At 39.0% G+C, this 19,516-nt stretch overlaps 1 protein-coding gene across 5 annotated transcripts in view; it reads right to left on the bottom strand.

The window, feature by feature from the left end:
• Window positions 1-1,718: 1,718 nt before the first annotated feature.
• Window positions 1,719-19,516, bottom strand: part of TFDP2 (transcription factor Dp-2) — a 44,936-nt gene continuing 27,138 nt past the window's right edge. For 3 of the 5 annotated variants that reach the window (XM_066326347.1, XM_066326346.1, XM_066326345.1), the window contains 3 exons: window positions 15,450-15,616; window positions 10,260-10,365; window positions 1,719-9,343 (listed from right to left, as the gene is read on the bottom strand). In XM_066326347.1, coding sequence (XP_066182444.1) covers window positions 9,175-9,343; window positions 10,260-10,365; window positions 15,450-15,616 — 442 coding nt within the window. In that variant the 3' untranslated portion in view covers window positions 1,719-9,174. Of the gene's footprint in view, window positions 9,344-10,259; window positions 10,366-12,832; window positions 15,349-15,449; window positions 15,617-19,516 lie in introns of those variants that run through there. The other 2 variants (XM_066326348.1, XM_066326349.1) reach the window with 2 other exon arrangements.

Below are 19,516 nucleotides of genomic sequence, written 5' to 3' on the forward strand. Positions count from 1 at the left end.
TCCCAGTGACGCGAGGTTTTTCAGCCTTTTGAATGGTTTGCAGTCGGAGGAGCAAACAGGAATGCAGAATTGTGTGGGCCCTCCCCCGGCAGAGAAGGACGGGCACCGCAGCACCGCCGAGCCCCTTCGGGAGCGGCGACCTACACGGCTCCGGGCACTCGTGACACGGCGCTCCGACAGTGGAGCATTGTTCACATTTATCTCCTATCCTACACTTGGGCTTGGGACAGAGTTTAGTGAATAATAAACCTACACAAATTTGGGGGTTTTCTGGTTTTCCTGAATGTTTTCAGATATTTTTTTTTTGCTTTCTAACAGAATGTGTGGAATTCAACACGATACGGTTTTAAATGCTGTTATTTTTTAACCAAGGACAATATTCGTTGTTGTCTTAATGTTTCCATTATTAGCACCGAGCACCTTAATCCGGCAGCAGTTTCCATTGCTTGATTCCTTTTTTAAGGAAACGTACAGATTTACTTATGTGAAGAAAAATATAAGCTAGTTTATATGATGGTGTCTGGTTGGACAGTCAGAGAAACTCTAACCAAAAGTATTTGTAATTTTAGAGAGCATTATATGCAGACTTCTTAGAGATCCATGCTGAGTACTTCTTAGAAAAGATGAAATGGGCTTTTATGCTTTCAAATTTCCTCAGTTGCTTTGTTGGGTTCTTGGGGAGGACATCCAAGTTGAAAACAGCACAAAGAACGAGGATTCTTTAGAGGAGAGTATTCCAGCCAGATTCACCATCAGCTTAATGTTTCAGAATCATTCTGGTAGCAACTTATGGAGCATTGACACAAAGGAAGGTAAGGATTTTTAGACTTTTTTTTTTAAGAAGCATAAATAAGCCTAAATATCTTTATTGCTGATATAAAGTCTATACCCTCTCATCCTCTCCTTTCTGCAGTCATGTTTCTTCCCCATAAAAAAGACATTGCAAGAGTTTAGGGTGTTTGTTTGCCAAATCTGTTAGTGAAAATGCCTTCCCAAATGTGCCATTTCATTTTAGGTGAAAGGAGTGTGTGGTAGAATTTCTGTTTATTACACAAGAATGACCTCACAGTTTTGTAAGTCTTCTGCTATTGTCTTCAACCTTTACTTTTAGCTGGTTTAAAGATTAAAAATAGTGAGTTGTGGGTCTTCCGTGCACATGGGGAAAAGCAAGCACCATGACATTACTTGATGTTTTTGTATTTGGCAGAGTTGGAAAACCAACACAGAGGATCAAGGGGGACTGCATGTAATGCCGCCTAAATTCTTGTCATTTGGATTCTTGCTACCAAAATAGGAGGAAGGGGTTTGGAGGGGTCGTGTTCAAAGTCCACAGGTGTTTGAAGGGTGTTCAACAGGACAGATCTAGACTGAAACCAGGGGAACACACCCTGTTTCTGGGGCCTTCTCTTATGTAGAGATTAGGTGTTTGTCTTGAATGGATAGGGACAATAATATCCCTAAACATTTGTGAGCTATCAAAATGGAACAGTGTCAGAAGCCCAGTGTCTCTCCCTGGGTAATGACAGAGGAGGTTTCTCTGAATGACCAGGCAACGAGGATGCAGTTGCTAGACTGGGATATTTTAAAGAACCAAAGGATGCAATATTTCCCATGTTAAGCAGGTCAGTCCTTGTTTTCCTAACAAGCTGTGCAGACTGGCAGTGTTAACCTTGAGTGACCTTTGCTCTGCAATGTTCTTCACAAAGACAAGCTCAGTCTTGTTGCCTTGAAATTATTTTATTCAATTCTTCTGCAGTTAGGGTTTACATTTCAGTTCACATAAAATTGGATGTTCTTCTCCAAAGCATACACAGCTTTCACCTCAGTCAGACTGTCTGCTCCCCACCCCCATTTGCAATGTACAATTCCCACTTGCAGCATTTTCAGTAAACATGGGATCAATTGAGTATACAGAAAAAGCTCCTATAAAATTTCTGTTAAAAAAATAACAAGTTTTTATTTACAAAGTGTTTACTACTACAAAGTAATATTTCCTATTGGTTCAAATATACTATTTGCTAATGCCAGTGTTCCTATTAGGAAAGTAAAACTTTGTATACGCACTTTTCTTTATATCTCTGTCAGTGTTTAAAGCACATAAAATACTACCACATTCTTTTTTACACTACTCCTAGCCACATACAGTGTGGTAGTGGAAATAAACACTATTTGATCTGGACAAAAAATCAGCATAGCTTAATAGCAGACTTTCTGCAAAAATAAAACTTTAGTTTTTAATTTATAGGTATTGAGAAAGAAAGAAATTTATGGAGAAATTCAAAAATATGCAGCAAGTGAAGATGAATGGGAAACTTGGGCCTTCCTGAAGATACAAGAGTTTAGCACAAGAAAAGGGACAAAATTTTCCACTAAAGTGTTTGTGTGACGCTTTGTGCCAATACACATGTTGGGAGAGCAAGATGAGTAGATTAAAAAAATTAATTAAAACTTCAAATCCTATATCATTAGCATACCTGTAATTAGATTTGTCTCTTCCCACCCACCATGTTTACAAAACCCTGCTTTGAGTTCAGCATTGGAGGTCATTAAATAGCTTTGTCCATGACTGGCCTAAAAAAAAAAAGTTTAATTTAAAAGTTAATGGACTTTCAAGTGGTTTCTGCACTTTAAATATAAAAAGGAAGTGTCTCTACAATTACTTCCACTTAGAATCTAGTGGATATTAAAAAGTGCTACTGTAAGGGGAATGGAGGGCTGGACCTGCCTTTTCTACCCCTTGCTGCATGTTGCAGCACCTTCAGAACATGGGCTGATGGCAAATCAGCATTAAGAGTTCAGCATCAGTCCTCCTTGCCAAGGACTCATCTATTGCCAGCTCACCCCCAGGTGCCAACCAACAAGTCCTGCTGTAAAACTCTGCCTGTGCTTGCTGCAAGTTTCTCCTGATGCCGTGTAGGACATGCAAACACAAGGGCTGTGCCTTGGTCCCAGGGCATGGTCTGCAGTCAGGGCCTGAGGACCAGCTCACATCCTACTTCTTACAGGTTCATTTAAAGTAGGATTCATTTTTTACAGTAGGTGCTTGTGAGATACAGTGTCACAACATTTGCATATGCTTCTCTGAAGTATTTTTCACGTATACAGCATGGCCTTTAAGACAAGGGAATGTTTCAGAAACTTGTGTGATGGATTGTGATTCAGCTGGTGTTTTCCTGGGGAAATTCTGGGAGGTTCACTTAATCCCTGCATTAGTACAACCAAATCTACTAATTGTTAAAGTTAAAATAGCAATTCAACCAACTCACCAAAAGGCTTGGAGACTGGTTTTGTGGACTTCATCTTTTCTAATAGTTTTAACTTCTGTGGCCACTCAGAGTAGTTGTGTATGACCTGAAAATGGCAGTGGGAAGGAAGGGCTGTGGATATGTGGTGATCTTCCCTCTCTGGCTGCCTGACTCGTGTGGGTGGGCAGCACAGGAACCAGGCACTGTGAGGGACAAGTGCTTCACTCAGCCTGGAGAGGAGAATGGGCTAAAATCAACTCACCAGTAAAGACTCATTTTGTCTTGGAAAAAGTTTCTGCATAGATGAGTTGGATTTGCATCTACAACTGGATTGAAATTTGACATTGCTGTATCCTGGTATCCCATGGTGTCCATATATCTAAAGTACTTACGCCTGGGGATTTTTGAGTACTTAAGAATGGCATTTAGGGAAATCAGATTTAAGTGATTACGCTTTTCTGGCCAATATAGAAGACTAAGGAGAGATGCAAGTTTGAGCTATTGGGAGGTTCCTGTATCTGCTTGGAATTATCATGGCTGTTACAGATATTGACGTGACCCAAGTCAGTCTGCTTTTCTTAGATAAATGCAGAAGTGTTTATTTGTTCCATAATGTTTCTAAGCAGGAGGCTTTCCCTTGGGATTTGGATGGTTACATCTCAGATGTTACTTCTGCCCAATTCTGAGCAAGGATTTTTGGTGTCCTGCAGTTTAGATGGCTATCCTAAAACATTGGATTCTTCGGTACCGTCAAAAATATGGAAGCAGAAAGAAAACATTTTGGTTTTGTCTGATCTCTGGGTGGGCAGACAAGGTATTAAATGTGGAGAGTGACTATGGAATCTCTGAATAGCTGTGATAAACAGCCCCTTCAGTTGTTACTGCCAGACTGCTTTAATGAGCATTCCCTCCCTCCCTGTCAGTGCCAGCTCAGGCCATCAGATTGAAGGAGCTGGGGGGTTCTTGCACAAGCAGCTCTGCAGTGACTTGAAAGGACAGTAATCCTTCGCAGATGGAATGAACAACTGGGAGTAACATTGGCTATGAGTATTTTTTGGCAATACACCTGGATCGGGGGAAGAGGAGTTACTCACAGCCTCTTAAAAATACCAGTCAAAATTTCAACAGCTAAACAGGAAAGAGATAATCTGATTTGGGAACTTGGTTAAGGAAGGAGTTTTATGAAGCTTTATGGTATCAGATCAGTTGTGTGAACATCTGCCAGCAGAAAATTCAATATTTAGAGCTGTTTATGTGCTCAGGTTGGTGTGTGATGTCCACAAATTAACAAATGATTCACTGGAGCATTAGCTTGCAGACAGAGGGCAGAATTCAAGAAGTGGCACATTTTAAAGAACAAATCTCCATAAACAGGTCCTTGGCCTCTCCCTCCTGTGTTCTTCACTAATGCTGCGAGAGGCACCACTTCCAGTGCTGACACCTGAGACACCTTCAGCTTCAGAGTGACCCAACTGCAGCGGAAGGATGTCACCTCAAAGTATGGCTATTACTAGAATTTTTATAATCACAAATTAAGAAAGCACACAGTCTTTCCCCAGCTCATTACATGTGATTATTTAATATAATGATGTTCCTGAGAGATTCCTGGAATGAAAAGATCTAAAGGAGGTGGGTCAGGCAGAAGATAGCTTGCTTTGGTTTGTTCTCTGTATACCATACATTATGGTACTGGCTTTGTTTTTAAATTAAGCCAAACCCCAAACATCTTTAACTCACTAAAAGGGAAGTCTTTACAATCAACTGCCTGGATTATTTTCAGCTGAAAAGGGCCAGTTAGCTACAAAAAAAAAAAAAAAAAGAGTATTGCCCAGATTGCAAATATAGTTAAGTTTCAGCCATACTCTTGAAATGGTGGATTTGGTCAAAAGAAAGAGCACTTGAGCTTTTAAGCCTTGACTGTGGAATTCTAAATTCAAGCATCATTTCATGTATGAACATGAACTTGAAGGCCTCATTTGTCTTTAAAAAACCAAAAGGATTAAAATTTTGTTATTAGACCTTTTTACATAATTTTACTTTAGGCTGACATAGTTGGTCAGCAGAAGCCCTTCTGTGGGAATTCTGTATCCTTGGCAATTTCCAGCTACTCAAAAGGATTTAGGGGTATTTGCAAACTGTTTAAAAATTAAAACCCCTTAACCAAAATGGAAACACCCACAGCAGGGCTTGTATTGGGTTCAATAACTAATTGAACCAGTTAATGCTCCAGTTAGTTTAAGTCATACCTTCAGTTGAAGTGGTCTTATTTGCTAGATACACACACTTTCTGAGATTAGGTGGATTGTTACAATTCATTCCAGTGTGGAAATGAGAAGACTGGTGTACTTTAATACAATTTTAAATATCAAAATCCACAAACATTATGTCAGATTTCCACATAATAGAAAAATGCTGTCTCTCACTTGGAGTATTTCATTTAGATAGTGGAGCTGACAAGTTTTTCTAACTCAAATTTAGATTTGTCAAGAACCACAAAGTTAGTCCAGAAATAAAGTTGTTTACTGCACTATAGCTATAAAGGCATTTACATACAGCATGAAATTGCTTGCAGTCAAGTGCCCCCTGAATGTATAACCAAGAAAGTATTCCAAGACACAGAAACATCACTTGAATTGATCTTAAATATACAGTGCATGAAAATTTAAGTGTTAACTTTTTCTTATACGAAGTATTATCTAGTACCAGTTGCTGCTTGATTCCTGTCAATGAATACCAGGGATATTGCATGAGACAGGAGATGATGATGGGAACTGAACAGAAAATGGGGAAACTAGTCTTGGTCATGACTGCTTTATTGTGGAAAGTGTTTGCTGGCTTTCAGCAGGAGGGAGGGCCTGTGTGTTGAAGCAGCTGAGCACAAGCACTGCCATGAGCTTAGTGGGAGCTCTGTGGTTTGTTAATATTCTCAACCCCCTTAACTCACAATTGCAGCAGCTGCTTTTAGTGACGTCTTGCATTTACCTGTTTTGGTTTGTGGTTTTTGTGTGTGTTTGTTGTTCCTTTTTAAAATATGGCAGCTAAGATCACCAGAAATAATTGAAAGGTTTGCCTGGGATCATACACAAGTGACTGTGGCTGGATAAGGCCCCAAATTCTCCTAGTTCCCAGACTTTAGTGTAGCCACAAGACCACTGCTTCAGTTGAACTTCATCCTCAACTGGTACTTGGCACAAAGAAGCCCAAGGAAAGAATTTACTTTTGAAGTCTCTTCTAAATGTTCTAACTTGTTTTGTCCTTTATATTCAACTAGTCCAGGGAAAATAACTTTTAAAGGCTTGGTTCAACTGTCAAATAAATGTTATGTGCTCCCATATTTTTTATTTTTTATCTTTAAATTTGATAGTTTGATGTTTGCCAGAAAGCTATGCAGGCTGCAGCTTTGAAGGGCACAGACATGAGTGGAGGAAAGGTGTCACTGAAGATCTTCCCTCTTTAGAGCAGAAAGCCCACTGACTGCTAGTAGAATACATTCCATTTCTGGGCTGGAAGCCTTTTTTTGCCAGGTTCTTATAGTTCAAAGTGCTGCTTTTTAGGAACTGATTAATGTTTTGATGGTTTTTCTTTTTACACAAAATTTGAGTGGGAAGTGTGAAGAAAGTGTAAAGTTAAACGTGTCCTTAATGTATTGTTGGGGTGAGGGAGGTATAACTACTTTGGAAGATATTTCCCTCTTAAGGAATTCCTTAGGATCATGCATACATAAATTAACTTTGATCTGCCTTCCCCAATAAAACAAGGCAGTTTTTGAAAGAGCAATGGGTTGTTTTTTGTTTTTTTTTAAGAATGTAAGTGATGATCTGTTTAAATGAAATGTCAATTATGAAGCTGACAATTCCATAGTAGTATGTGTTGAGTACCTGTTCCCTTCTTCCCTCATTTCAAAAGTGAGCCACTTGGCTCAATGCACTAACTCAGGAAGAATATTCTTTTGTATCTGTAAAGCTTTTCTGGTCTCGAGGTAGTGTTACAGATTTGGTGGAAGTGAGAGGGTGGAAGGCCCTGTCTGCTGTTGTCTGTGAGCTATGAGCACAGGATGGTCTTAACAGTCTTGCCCCGCGGGTGAATACCATGGTAGGCATTTTAGTTTGTGCATTTGCCATTCATTTGTGTAAAACAGCTCAGTCAAGAGCTCTGTCTACATACTGCTGCCCTCAGGGTACTCCTCATCAGCTGGAGTCTGAACTATCTGTGAGACGTTTCTATCTGATGCTTTAGTTTGTAATGTAAACATGTGGCCGGTGCTTGTCTAGTCCTCACAGTTTTACCCGTCCTGTGAGCAGCCAGCCCTGGGCTAACTCCTGCACACAGCCAGGCAGCTCTTGAGCTGGAGCCTCATTTCCTCTCTGTAGCTCGGGCTTGGTGCTTTTGGACCTTGCTGGCCTGAGTGAGTGCAGGTTTGGCTGTAAAATGATCTGGACACAGGCTGTGAGAGTGACGCTGCCAGCAGCCCAGGGGTAGCAGCTGCCATTGCTCAGTTGAGCAACAGCACAAGCAGAGCACAGCACAAGCTGCCTCACCCCCGGCACAGGAACAGAGCCAGGACAGCTGCCTCAGACAGCTGAGACATGGAGCAACCACCTACAGACAGTGTAAAAACTGGAAAGGTTTACCTCATGAAAAATAGTTAACTTAGAGGCTAGGCAAAGTCCTGGATGCTGGAACACCATGGGAAGAGTACATCTACAGTGTATTTTGCATTGATATTCAAGTTTGGGTTTTTTTTCCAAGGTCTTTATGACTGGATGTGATGTTAGCCGTGAAAAACACAGCCTCCTGCTGCAAGTCTTATTTAGCAGTTCACATGGGATATGTGTTGGGTAACTTGAGCACCAGATCAAGTGGTTTGATACAACTTTCAAAGGTGCATCAAGGTGAGTGCAACCAAAGATAAGACAAACCACTGATAAGAAAGTCTGTCAGAATCCAAGCTGACTGGAATGCAAAACATGAAATGATGTATTGATGACATTTTATTTTTTTTCTAAGAACCTCAGCCTATGCTTTAAAAGTTATGTGACCTGCCTACCCCAAATTTGAAAAGACTGCCTTGAAAACACACTGAGGTCCTTAACATGGTGGGAGACCTTTTTTTTAAAAACATGACATGCTGTAACATCAAAGGGATTATATAAAATTAGAACAGTAAAGGAGAAGCTACTGAATATGCTGTAATCTAGAAATACAATTTTTTAAACTTATTTTCCTTGAAAAAGCTGGTGCAGAGAATACTGTTTGTTTCCTGTTTTAATAATGGCTAAGAATAATCGCTTATAATAAATTAGGCCTGCAATATAAATGAACATATGAACCTTTTATACTAATGTTACTTTTAGAGTATCTAAAACGGATATAAGCTATTTCAAGATTCATTTAATCACTTGCAATTTATATTACTTTAAGAATCTTCTATACAGCAAGTTGAACAGAAAAAAAGCAAACATTTTAACAGCCCCTTTTCCCTATAACCACTCTCATACAAGATAGTTTTAAATAACCATTTTAGCACGTCTGTGTGTGCTCACTCCCCCTTTTTCTAAAGGCAGCACAGCCAAAAGACAGTGCAAGAATTGGCTTTCACTGACTGACTGTTTTCTTCTCCATCTGAAAAAGACAAGGGAAGAAAGAGAGTCCCAAAATGGAAAAGATGTACTTAAGGTTTACTTTGCCAGAGACTTTGTTTTTTTCCTTGTTTATAGTTTACAAACCCCATTATGCTCTGCCTCTGCTTGTCACTCTGTGTTCAGTTATACAATTCTTCAATTTCATCTACGGATAAACTTGTTTTGAAGCTTCCATTTTGGTTCACTAAACACAGTGAACACCAAGGCAAGAAACTAGTAAAATCCAAACAGGAACTCCCTTTAAGAATATTTGAGCAGCATATTGTATATTCCATTTTCTACTGTCCTCATTCTGGGGAGGAAGAATCCTCATCTTCATCCTCTTCATCTTCCTCGTTGAAGGAGCAGGGTGTCTCCCCCCGGGACGCTGCACTGCTGGACTGCTGACTGCTGGGGCCAAGCAGCTGCCCAGTTGCTAAGGCCACTTCAGCATCCAAACACAACCCTGGATTCTCACTAGCAAAACAACAGAAAGGGTCAAGTTTAGATGGTTTCTCATGAGGTTTTAAACTTTTTCTTTTGGGCCTCAGCTTTTCTTTTAGTCAAAGAAATGCTACCAACAAGGAAAAATCCCAAAGTGTTACAGTAACACAGCTATTAGATAGGAGAGCTGATAAAGCATTGGAAAGTTGCATTAGAAAAGATTATTGGGTGACTTCTTTTTTTATATAAACCATTAGTAGAATTGCTTAAACCTAAGAAAAAAAAAAAAAGGGAAATCCATCACAGTTTCATTAATGCACAGAAATATTTGCAATATAAAATGAAGCTATTAAATGCTATGAGAAAGAACCTGCTCCAAAATAATAATCCCTAGAATAATACCTATTTCCATTTTTTATGGTACAGGTAACCTCCAAGCAAAGTCCAGCTGCTGAGGTGTATTTTAGGTTGGGTTTTGCACATGGCACTTTTTTGTTTGGTTGTTGGTTTTTAATTTTAAATTTTTATTAAACTGTGAGGACTAAACTTCTTTCACGAGAGCCTAAAGAGTGGTGCATTTAGAGAGCAGACATTCTTATGCATTCCTCAGAATTATTACCGGGCTTTTATCCACATGTAATTATCTATTTGTAGTCCATGCCCAGGCAGGAATTTAAGGTTAATCAGGAAAAGGGGCTTGAAAGTGATTCTATTCTTATGAAACATAGGTATGAAATAGCTAGTATGTTCAACATTCAAAGCATGTTGATTTGACCTTTCAAATATAATTATCCTTCAAGGAAGACAGAATTAGAGACTTTTTCACAATCAAAATCAACCATGATAGGAAAATATCTCAATTCCTGCATTCAAATGGTATGAAATTGTAAGGTTACTGAAGTAGCACAAGTATATAAAACTATCCTTGAATAAAAAATTATTTTTTTACCTTGATTTAGCATCGTAAGTGCCTCCAGCTGCCTCGAAATGGGAAACTGCTTGTGCTGAACTTGAAAGTAACCCTTGCTTTATCCATGAAAATCCCGCAGACATATCTAGATGAAAGCATAACTGTTTATGATATTTACTGATATTTTTTCTTCCTTTTACAATTTTAAACTTTGCATTCTCTTTGCAGTTAGGATCCCTTAATTTAGTTTTGAAGATACCAGTAGCTTGAGTTTTCTATTAGATGTGTCCTGTTTAATGAAGATAAAATTATATCCTGTCTTTGTGGATGCACTTAAGCCTTGCACTCAACTATTCCCTCTCTGTGAAGAAGATTCACCTGGCTGGTGGTTGTATGCAATCACAGGTACCTGAGATACGAGCTCTGGAGTCCTTCATGGAAACTTACTGCCCCAGCCTGACCCTGTGAAATGTCCCAACAGCTCCTTGGCTGCACCACTTGGTGAAGGCACAAAAGGAATTGTTTGTAGCTGGGTTTGAGGTAGTGCAGTGAAGCCTCCCAAGCCCTTTCTGTGTCGCTGTGTGTGTTCTGGTGGCCAAGGGCAGTTTCAGCCTGGTGCTCTCATGGCTGGCTGTGGGGCAGCCTCCTCACCCACTCTGCCACCAGGCACAGCTGGGCAGCACCTCTGGACATGCACAGACCATGGCAAAGGGCTGGTGCCAAGAATGAAAGAGCCTGTTGTACGCTGCATATGAGACATGAATGGCACTCTCCTCCCTAGGGATAGGAAATGGGAGGGGGTTAAGACCATTAAAATGGTCCTCCAATTATGCTGAGTTTCTTGAGGTAGTTTGTTAAAAGCCCCCTGAGGGATGTGAAGAGGTTACTTAACAACCCCCATAGTACTTGTTTTCAAATTCCCCTAACAAGTAATGCCTGTCAGTTGTTTCCAGTTATGCACATTTTTGCTAAGAGAATTAGCAAAACAAGTCCACTGACCCAGTTATATTTATGGATTTTTTTTGTGTGTATTTAATTTGTTTCTTAGGTAAGGCACTTTTATTCACCTACATAAATTTCATCTCCACACAAAGTTAACGTTGAAACAAAATTATCAAAACTGTCTAGTTCTTTTCCATGGTACTTGTATGTGGCTTTAGCTCGTTGCATTCAATCATAAGTTAGGGTCCTTACTGTTAAATTCTATGCCTAACCAAGCCTCTGTTTTAGACAGCATCGTGACAGTAACTGGGACTCTACTACTCCTAATTATCTAGAATTGTTCTATAGTAGCAGGTAAGAGGAATAACTGTGTTTGTTACATACACATTCTCACTTGTCCTTCTGTGTTCTTGTCAAACTTTGGTTCCTCTAGATTTGGCAGTGCTGCCTAGCACAGGGACTGTTTTAAGCAGGTTGACACAGCCATGTAAACTGGCTCACCATCCACTGGGATGGATCCTCAGGCTGGCTACTTTGGTTTGTGCTGTGGAAAGCTGTTGCAGAAAGGTACTTAAATGTCACGTTACAAAGCAAGGCTAGCAAGGGTGGTGTTCTTGGCAACAGTCCTTGGAACATGACAGCAGACATTAATAAGTGTCAGTTTTAGGGTGATCTGTGAGGACAGAATAGATGAGAACAGTTAAATGTGGATGGAACTGGATGTCTTTCATCAAGATTGCCCTAAATGAAGGTTTTGTGTTACAGTAAACATGTTCCAACAGCTCCCTCCTGTCTGTGGAGGAGGAGGCTTAACCATTTGGAATGACTGCATTGTATTTAGATTAATAGAGCTGGACCATAGTGTTGTTCTCTGGTATTTTGAAGGAGTGTACCTGTGTGTACATGTTTAATATTCCAGAAGAATAACAAGACACTGCTAGTAATCTTGTGGTTTATTAACATTTCTGGATAATAGCTCGTTAGTTTTCTTTTTGAAGAGCAAGGTAGAAGTATGGCAGAAAGGTGATTCATAAAAGCATATCCCTGCCTTGTATTTTCATTGCCTTATATTTCTAAATTCAATTTTCCAGTGAGCTCTGAGAAGCAAGGGATAACAAGTTTGTGAAAGATGGGGAGTTGAAGCCATTTCCAATATGGAAAAGTCTGTCAAAATAGAAGTGTGCCTAAGATGAATTATTTATTCTGGCAGTGTAGACCAATTGCTAATAGCTACACTTAAAACCAGGGAAGCAGCTTGAATAATCCTTCCCAAGGTGGTGCAGTCCAATCTAATAGTGGCATTGTTATGTATTAGGCATATCTTGTAGCAGATACACTTGGCAGAAATTTATACTTTTTTTGAGAAGGCTCTAAATCAATACCCTCAATAGCTTTAGCAGTTACTATACAAATGCTGCATGGAAGTGTTGTTGACATCTGAACAAACTCGCTCAGGCAGTGGGTGCCCTTAGCTCATTAGTTTCAACTCCAGCCTATTTTCTAGTCCTGACTAATTATACAGGTAAACAGCAGAGTACTTCTTCACACACAGGGAAAAAAACCCAAGTCCGAAACTGCACCACTTTGTCTGCCCACTGCCTTAGTGGGATACATAAGGTGAGCTGTTGTTACCCCAACTCCTAGAACCTCAGAATTTTTATTTCCTGCTCTTTTTTTTTTTTTTTTTTTTTTTTTTTTTAATCTGCAGCCTCATTTCTAGTAGTCAGGACTCAACTAACAAAGATGGGACTTGGTTTTGTGTTAAGTCCCTGTAGGATGTGCACAACCCTAAAGACAGAGAGGGTACTCTGGCTGCTGTTCTACGAGTTTATGCTTGTCCCAGGCAGTGGAGTATTTCTGCTTTCCCAGCAACCTCACTTCCCCCTTTCCACTGGAACTGTTCTGGTTGGAGCCCTTTGCTACATAGTTCTACTTGTTTAATTGTTGCAAAGTCCTCTGCCAGACAAAGGCTGCAGTTTAGTACCTGGAACCAGCTCAGGGAGAGCACACAAGAAAACCTGGATCAAAAATGGGCAGGAATCTATGACTGGGATTGTGTCTTTGGAATGTCCTTTTAATCTGGTGCAAATGTCATGTTTTCAACACTGTCAGTTATGACAGTCAAGCAACAGAAAAGTGTGTTACAAAAACAATTTATGATACACAGAATATTTTTCTCTATGAGGTCAATATGCCTTAGCTTCTGCCGATTTCAGTGGCAGTCATACCTAGGGATCACACAAATGTAGAATTTAAAATGCATATTACAAAAATACATTTATTTGCTAAAACACTGTGAAACTAACAAACCTCAAAGACACTACTTTTATCAAATTTGGGCATTTGAAGAATGGCTAAAGCACATGATCTTCAAAAGAAAATCCACCAATAAAACTTTGATGTGTGCATCATCAGTTCAGCAATTCCAAGCAATTTATGTGGCTGTTTAATGCAAATAGAAAGTTACTGCTTTTCAAAGCTGAGATTGTCCAACATTTTTTGTGAAGTTAAAGTTTTTTTAATTGAACTGGTTTAGATTTAGGATTCTTCCAACTGCTTCTCTAGTCCTACTGGTAAGCATCATAGTACGAACTATAGTTAGTGTTTGGAAGTGAAGAATTATCTGAAAAAAATTACCAGGCTAAGCTGAAACTAACATTTTACAGGAAATAATTCACCTGCTTGGACATATTAGAACAGGACTGGTTCTAGAGCAGTTGTCCATGGAGTCAGTTACTGGGATCATAATGAATCTTGATTGCAGTGAATAAATAAGAGGCCTGGATCTGTTTTTCCTGTATAGTAGTAACTGAAGCCATTGTTTTTGAAAGAGCCATCATGACAACGTAGAAGTAACCATGAATTTTAGAAATCAGTGATGACCCTTCTATTTCCCTACTCTTGCTGTGTAAGAAAATGTCGAAAGACTCCCAAAGTTAAAAGAGGGAGATAACCAAAAATATATAATCAGGCAAATGCTGCCTTTTCAAATTATGTGCAAAACATTTAAATGTTTCCTTTATTAGTCACTTACTGCAATTAGAAACCACCACTATGCAATTCATACTCTTAACTGTAGATTTGGATAGCACAATTAAGTAATAAGCAACAGATACAATAAACCTTTAATACACATACTGATATGTAAATGAAAGTATTTTTTTTAAATACATATTCTAGTAGGAATACCTCTGAGCTAATTTTTAGAGAGGCTGAAACAGCTGAATGTAACCCATGTGTGAAGAGTACATTACTTGCCTTAATGATTTTTGAATAAAAAATAAAATCAATGCATTTCCTATGATTCAAACTCTTCCAGGCTGCTGGTTTGCTGCTAGGGAAGTACTCAGTAAATAGTGTCATGACACAGGGTTTTTTGCAAATGTAAGGAACCCCTGTTCTCTGGAGGTAAACTTATGCAGGCTTAAAATGAAAAAGGAATTTTCGTTTGATCCTTGACACATGGGAGCAATTAAGTAACTTCAACATTGCACCACTATTAAAAGATATAGGTTCTGTTCCTTTCCCCTTTTTCCTTTTTACATTGGTGATAAATCACATGGTAAATAATGTTGAGCTGAATGAACCTGCGAGGAATAAATCAAGATTTCTTTCAACTTTTATTTTTGGTCAATTTTGAAATTACACCGGAGCTCATTATAAGATAGCACTCACAACAGAAAGAGAATATGAAATCTTAGTTTTAAAACACACAGGACAAGAGGACCAGGAAAACACAAATAAGTGTTAATAAACATAAGTACATTTGATATAGTTTGAAATGTTAAGCCATTTAAAATGTACTGCTTTCATCGAATGTAACTGAATTGTAATTTATACATAGCAGTAGAGAAATTAGGGCAAGAGCTTTCTTTGTTCCCTTTCCTCAAAAACAAAGGTCTGTATGCAGTAATTAATTGGGTAACACTTCCTTTACAGTTAAAATCCCTCCAGAAACTTGAGAAAATGCTGGGCTAAGTTTAAGCTGCAGGCACAGCAAGAACAACACACTGACAATAACTATAGGAAGTGACAGCAAATTTTGGCAGCTCGAGTCCAGTGATGCAACACTGAAGGAGCTCTAGCTTTGTGTCTAAGCACAAACAGGGGAGGTAAAAGCCTGAAGTCTTTGGAGCCTCTTGCTTTATTTAGAGAAGCTTAGTTCTCAGGTGGCACCTGCTGGCTCCTGAGGAATTACACCGACCTGTTCAAGATGCTCAAAATATATTTAAATTTGCTTTAGTTAAGTAAGGTTATGGTTTTGATCAAGAACAACATTTCACTTACCTGTGATGTAGCCTTCTAAAGCTTTTGGCACCAGTGATTTTGCAGTTCTTAGGTCCTCAGCTGAGCATTTGCCTGCTTCGAGCCCAAAGGACATTCCCATTCTCTTCAGCACCTCGCTGTCATCGTGAATCTCAAAAGTATTATCGAAATTAAAGAGGTATTCAAATCTGCATGTAAAAAATTAAAAGTGAGATGATTCTGAAAAGAGCACAGCTGTGCTCTTCTTGCCTATTCTTTCTCTGGTGGTTTTGGCATGCACTGAGGTAAACATCTAGAGTCTTGGTTTTCTGTAAAGGGTCCTTAAGGAAAGAGAAGTGCAAGAAATGCTTTCTCTTTTCTGTGACTGGCAGGCCTACAGCTTTAAAATGGCACATTCTCAATTAAAGTAACTTCACCAGTGCAGGAACAAAGTTTAACATTTTCTACCTCATTGAGTAGATTCAAAGGGGAAGAGGGAGGCCTTATTAAACATGAACCTTCACCTGCACTAAAGCCAATAAGGGCACTTGAAGCCCTGTCACCAAAACAACTATTTTGTTTTTCTGTTTTTACATTTCACTTTCTGTTCTAATGTGCAACACTCCTCCTGTGAACTGACCTATTTACTTTGGTATAATTTTTCTTTTTTGGATGCAGCTAGAAAAGCTGTCTGTTCAGAGTCCTGTGTGTTCACAACCCACTGTTTCGGCTGCTGGACTCTCAAAATGTTTTTAACTGCATTTAAAAGTGGAAATTGAGATATAAATGTCAGACAGATTTAAGAAATGCAAGGGCATTTAGGCTGGCCTTACACTGTCATCACAGGTATTAAAAGCCTGGACAGTTCTGGTCTGTAAAATAAGGCTTAGTTCCCAGTACCTCCTTTTTTGCTGACAAAACCTTTATCCTTGGAAAAGCAACCCATCTGTGAGATACAGTTTCTAAAAGATAACACACTGGTGGGTCCTCCACTATCTCTCCAAGCTCATGTTACATGTCAATTTTCTTGCTAGGTTGTTTTCTAATAGTTATTTTCTTATACCTGAACTAGGAAGCTTGAAAGCTTTACAGCTCTTGAGTTTATACACAGAATTTTCAATTGCTAATCTAATGCTTTGTGCTGGGTGTAATTGTCAGTTACACACAGCATTTCTTCTGTGGCTCATACCATAAAACTTGTAAAACCTATTGTTTACACACCTTTATTTATTCCAGCATAATGACATTAAGAAGGAAAATAAGATGTGTTGTTATAATTTTAACCAGCACAATTACATTGCTGCTGCTAAACTAGTACAGCTTGGTGTCATACCAAGCTACTACCAGCAAGCTGTAATTAGTGACTCATAACTGAATTCCAATTTATGGCACAGGATCAAAAGCTGTATTTATAGATAGCTCTACATTTCTTCTCCCATGTGCTGTGGCCAAATACTGGATGTTAGAAAGGAAGGTAACTTATTTTCTTTTCCCAGCAAGTTTCCAAACTGAAAAATTTACAGTCTTCAGTATTTCTCCAGTTTATTCTCTAGCAGCCTGCAGTCACTGATACAGGAAATCTCTACACTTCTTCTACTTTGCTGTTAACAGCTATTGGAGGATTTTCTTTCGGGTACTTGACATGACCCTGTTCCGAACTTACGTAAACTTCTGGCATGAACAAAATCAAATATTACAATTTGCATAAACTTACAAAAACATTCTTTTTGTCATCACCTGATATCTTCTCTTAATATCTCTCAATTTAATAAGCACCTGTGTGCAGCTGTTCTCTATGCATGCTTACCGTATCACCGGTGATTTCTGAGACACCTCAGACTCCACTGTCCTCTCCTCTCTGGGCCAAAGAGCCCATCTGCTCCTTCTGTCAAAGCCTTTCCATAGCCTCAGTCCTTGCTGCCCTCCTGTGTCTCTCTTGGTTAAGCCATACTTTTTCCAAGAACATGAGAGTGTGTAGTATTCCACACAGAAAGCACTACATGCATCTAGTTTTGCATTGCAGTCCTTACTGTTTTTCCTAGTAATTCCCAGCATGATTCCAGCTGTTATTGAGAAATCAACTTTTGTTCTCACAGAATGATCTACTGGGCTGCCATGTTATTATTCAGTACTACCAGCCAGGTTCAGAGGCCATTAATACTCTGTATACAAAATTTGGGTACACTTCCTGTCCCTTTCCCATGGTAAGTGCAAATTTGATCACCAGTGACTTTGATCTGGGTTTTTTGTTGCTACAGTCAATTCTTTCTGTAAGGGTACAAGAGGCCACTTCCTACATGTCCTCTCTAATGTACAGCATTGTATCTCCAATGCTGTACAAATTCTTCTGCATTTCCAAGTTTCTGATACATCTGTTGTATCTGAATGCTTGTTTAAAACAAGGTATTCTGGTTACTTTTTCTTTCTTTTTCCTAGAACCAACAGCATTTATACAGAAGTACCATATACATTAAATAAATTTTTCCTGTTTAAATGGGACTTACTTATTCAGGTGCTTCATCTTTAAAATTAGTTTTTAACTACTTCGTTTTTACCTGAAGACTTTGTTTTTCCTACTCCAATTTCAGAAATTCCATTCCCAGTATGCTGCTTGGCACCCATCTACCTTCTCAAACTCTAAACAAAACTTGCCCAATAACTTCTCTCTTTTTTTATTTGTGGGAAATTTCATTCTGTTTTGGCTGTTCTTGCATAGGAAAAAAGCTTAGAGGACACAAACCAATTTTCCTTCTGATACTAAATCGCCCTTGTATGTACAACATTTCCAAGCAATAGCTTTCCTTTAGAAGTTCATCTGTAAATACAATTTTGAGTAGCTAATGCTGTGAGCTTAGCTCTTCATTGGACTTACTAACATCAATACTTTATATAAATGTTACCTGGAGAAGAAAGGGAAATGGAAGCCCTTTAAAAAGTGGCTTTCAGCCTGGAACCAAATGCAGAGCAATCACTCAGGCTGACCAGTGATAGAGTCAGGCAGCACAAACACTCTCCAATAAACTCCACAGACTGGGAATTCTCCAAACCAAGTCAGCACCTTTGCTAACTGCCTTATTTAGCAGATCAGTGTAACAGTGATTAAAACAAAGCAGTTTCTGGCACTGTTTACCTATTGCTGCTGCCACTAATTAGTTGCACAAATAATAACCACAGTGAAAAGCTGGCTTAATTTGGGTTGTACACTTAATGACCTCCAGGTGACATACTACCAGAGCTGAGTTACATAAATTTAAGTATCAACAACTTCAATAATTTTGGCATGCTCACGTTTAGTAGGAGTGTTTTCACACAGCTGGAGAGTGTAGCAGCATGTTACACTGCTCCGGATCCCAAATGTCAGATTAATCTGACAAAAATTGTTCAACTTTTTAACAACTTCAAACCTAAATGTAGACTCCTGTTTAAAAGAGCAGGAAGACCTCAATAGTGTGACTATAGAATAAGGGTATAATTATGCTAAATCAAAAATGATCCTAAAATTCCCACCTTGCTGAACTGCAGTGCTCATGAGAGCATTCCACAAGTTTTGTCACAGAATGTGCTGGACGTATTGTAATTTTCTACTAAAATTCTACTTTCAAGAGTATTGCTGTTTTGCATGCTGGTGGGTTACTAGAGCCTGTCTATTTTTGCTGTGTGATTGACTTGAAGTTCAGTACAGGATTTGCATACCACAGAGTGAAATCTGTAATCTACAGTATTAGAGCAAAGCCAGCTATTTTCAGCTAATAAACTGATTGTGAGCCGATTACCAATTAACGTAACAGCGCCTCAAACTTCGGCCATATTTTCACAGGATGAAGAGCACAAACACTCACAATTATGTAACTGGAAGATTTTCAGATTAATGTGAATGTAACTGTAGCAGTTTGCTTACAAAGACAGTATTACAAATTTCTGTATCTTTTCCTTCAGAGAACTTTTTGCTGTTAAAAACCACTTTCAAAGTTGTTTTTATCATCTGGAGTATGTTACTTTTGTGTCACATGGATAACCTTGTGTTTCTGACTGTGTACAATTTTATGGCATGCTAACAGTAAGAATTCACATGGCTGCTTTAAAAGGCAGTGCTGTCCTAATAAACAGTT

The sequence above is a fragment of the Sylvia atricapilla genome, chromosome 10, assembly GCF_009819655.1.
Source record: "Sylvia atricapilla isolate bSylAtr1 chromosome 10, bSylAtr1.pri, whole genome shotgun sequence".
NCBI classification, from domain to species: domain Eukaryota; kingdom Metazoa; phylum Chordata; class Aves; order Passeriformes; family Sylviidae; genus Sylvia; species Sylvia atricapilla.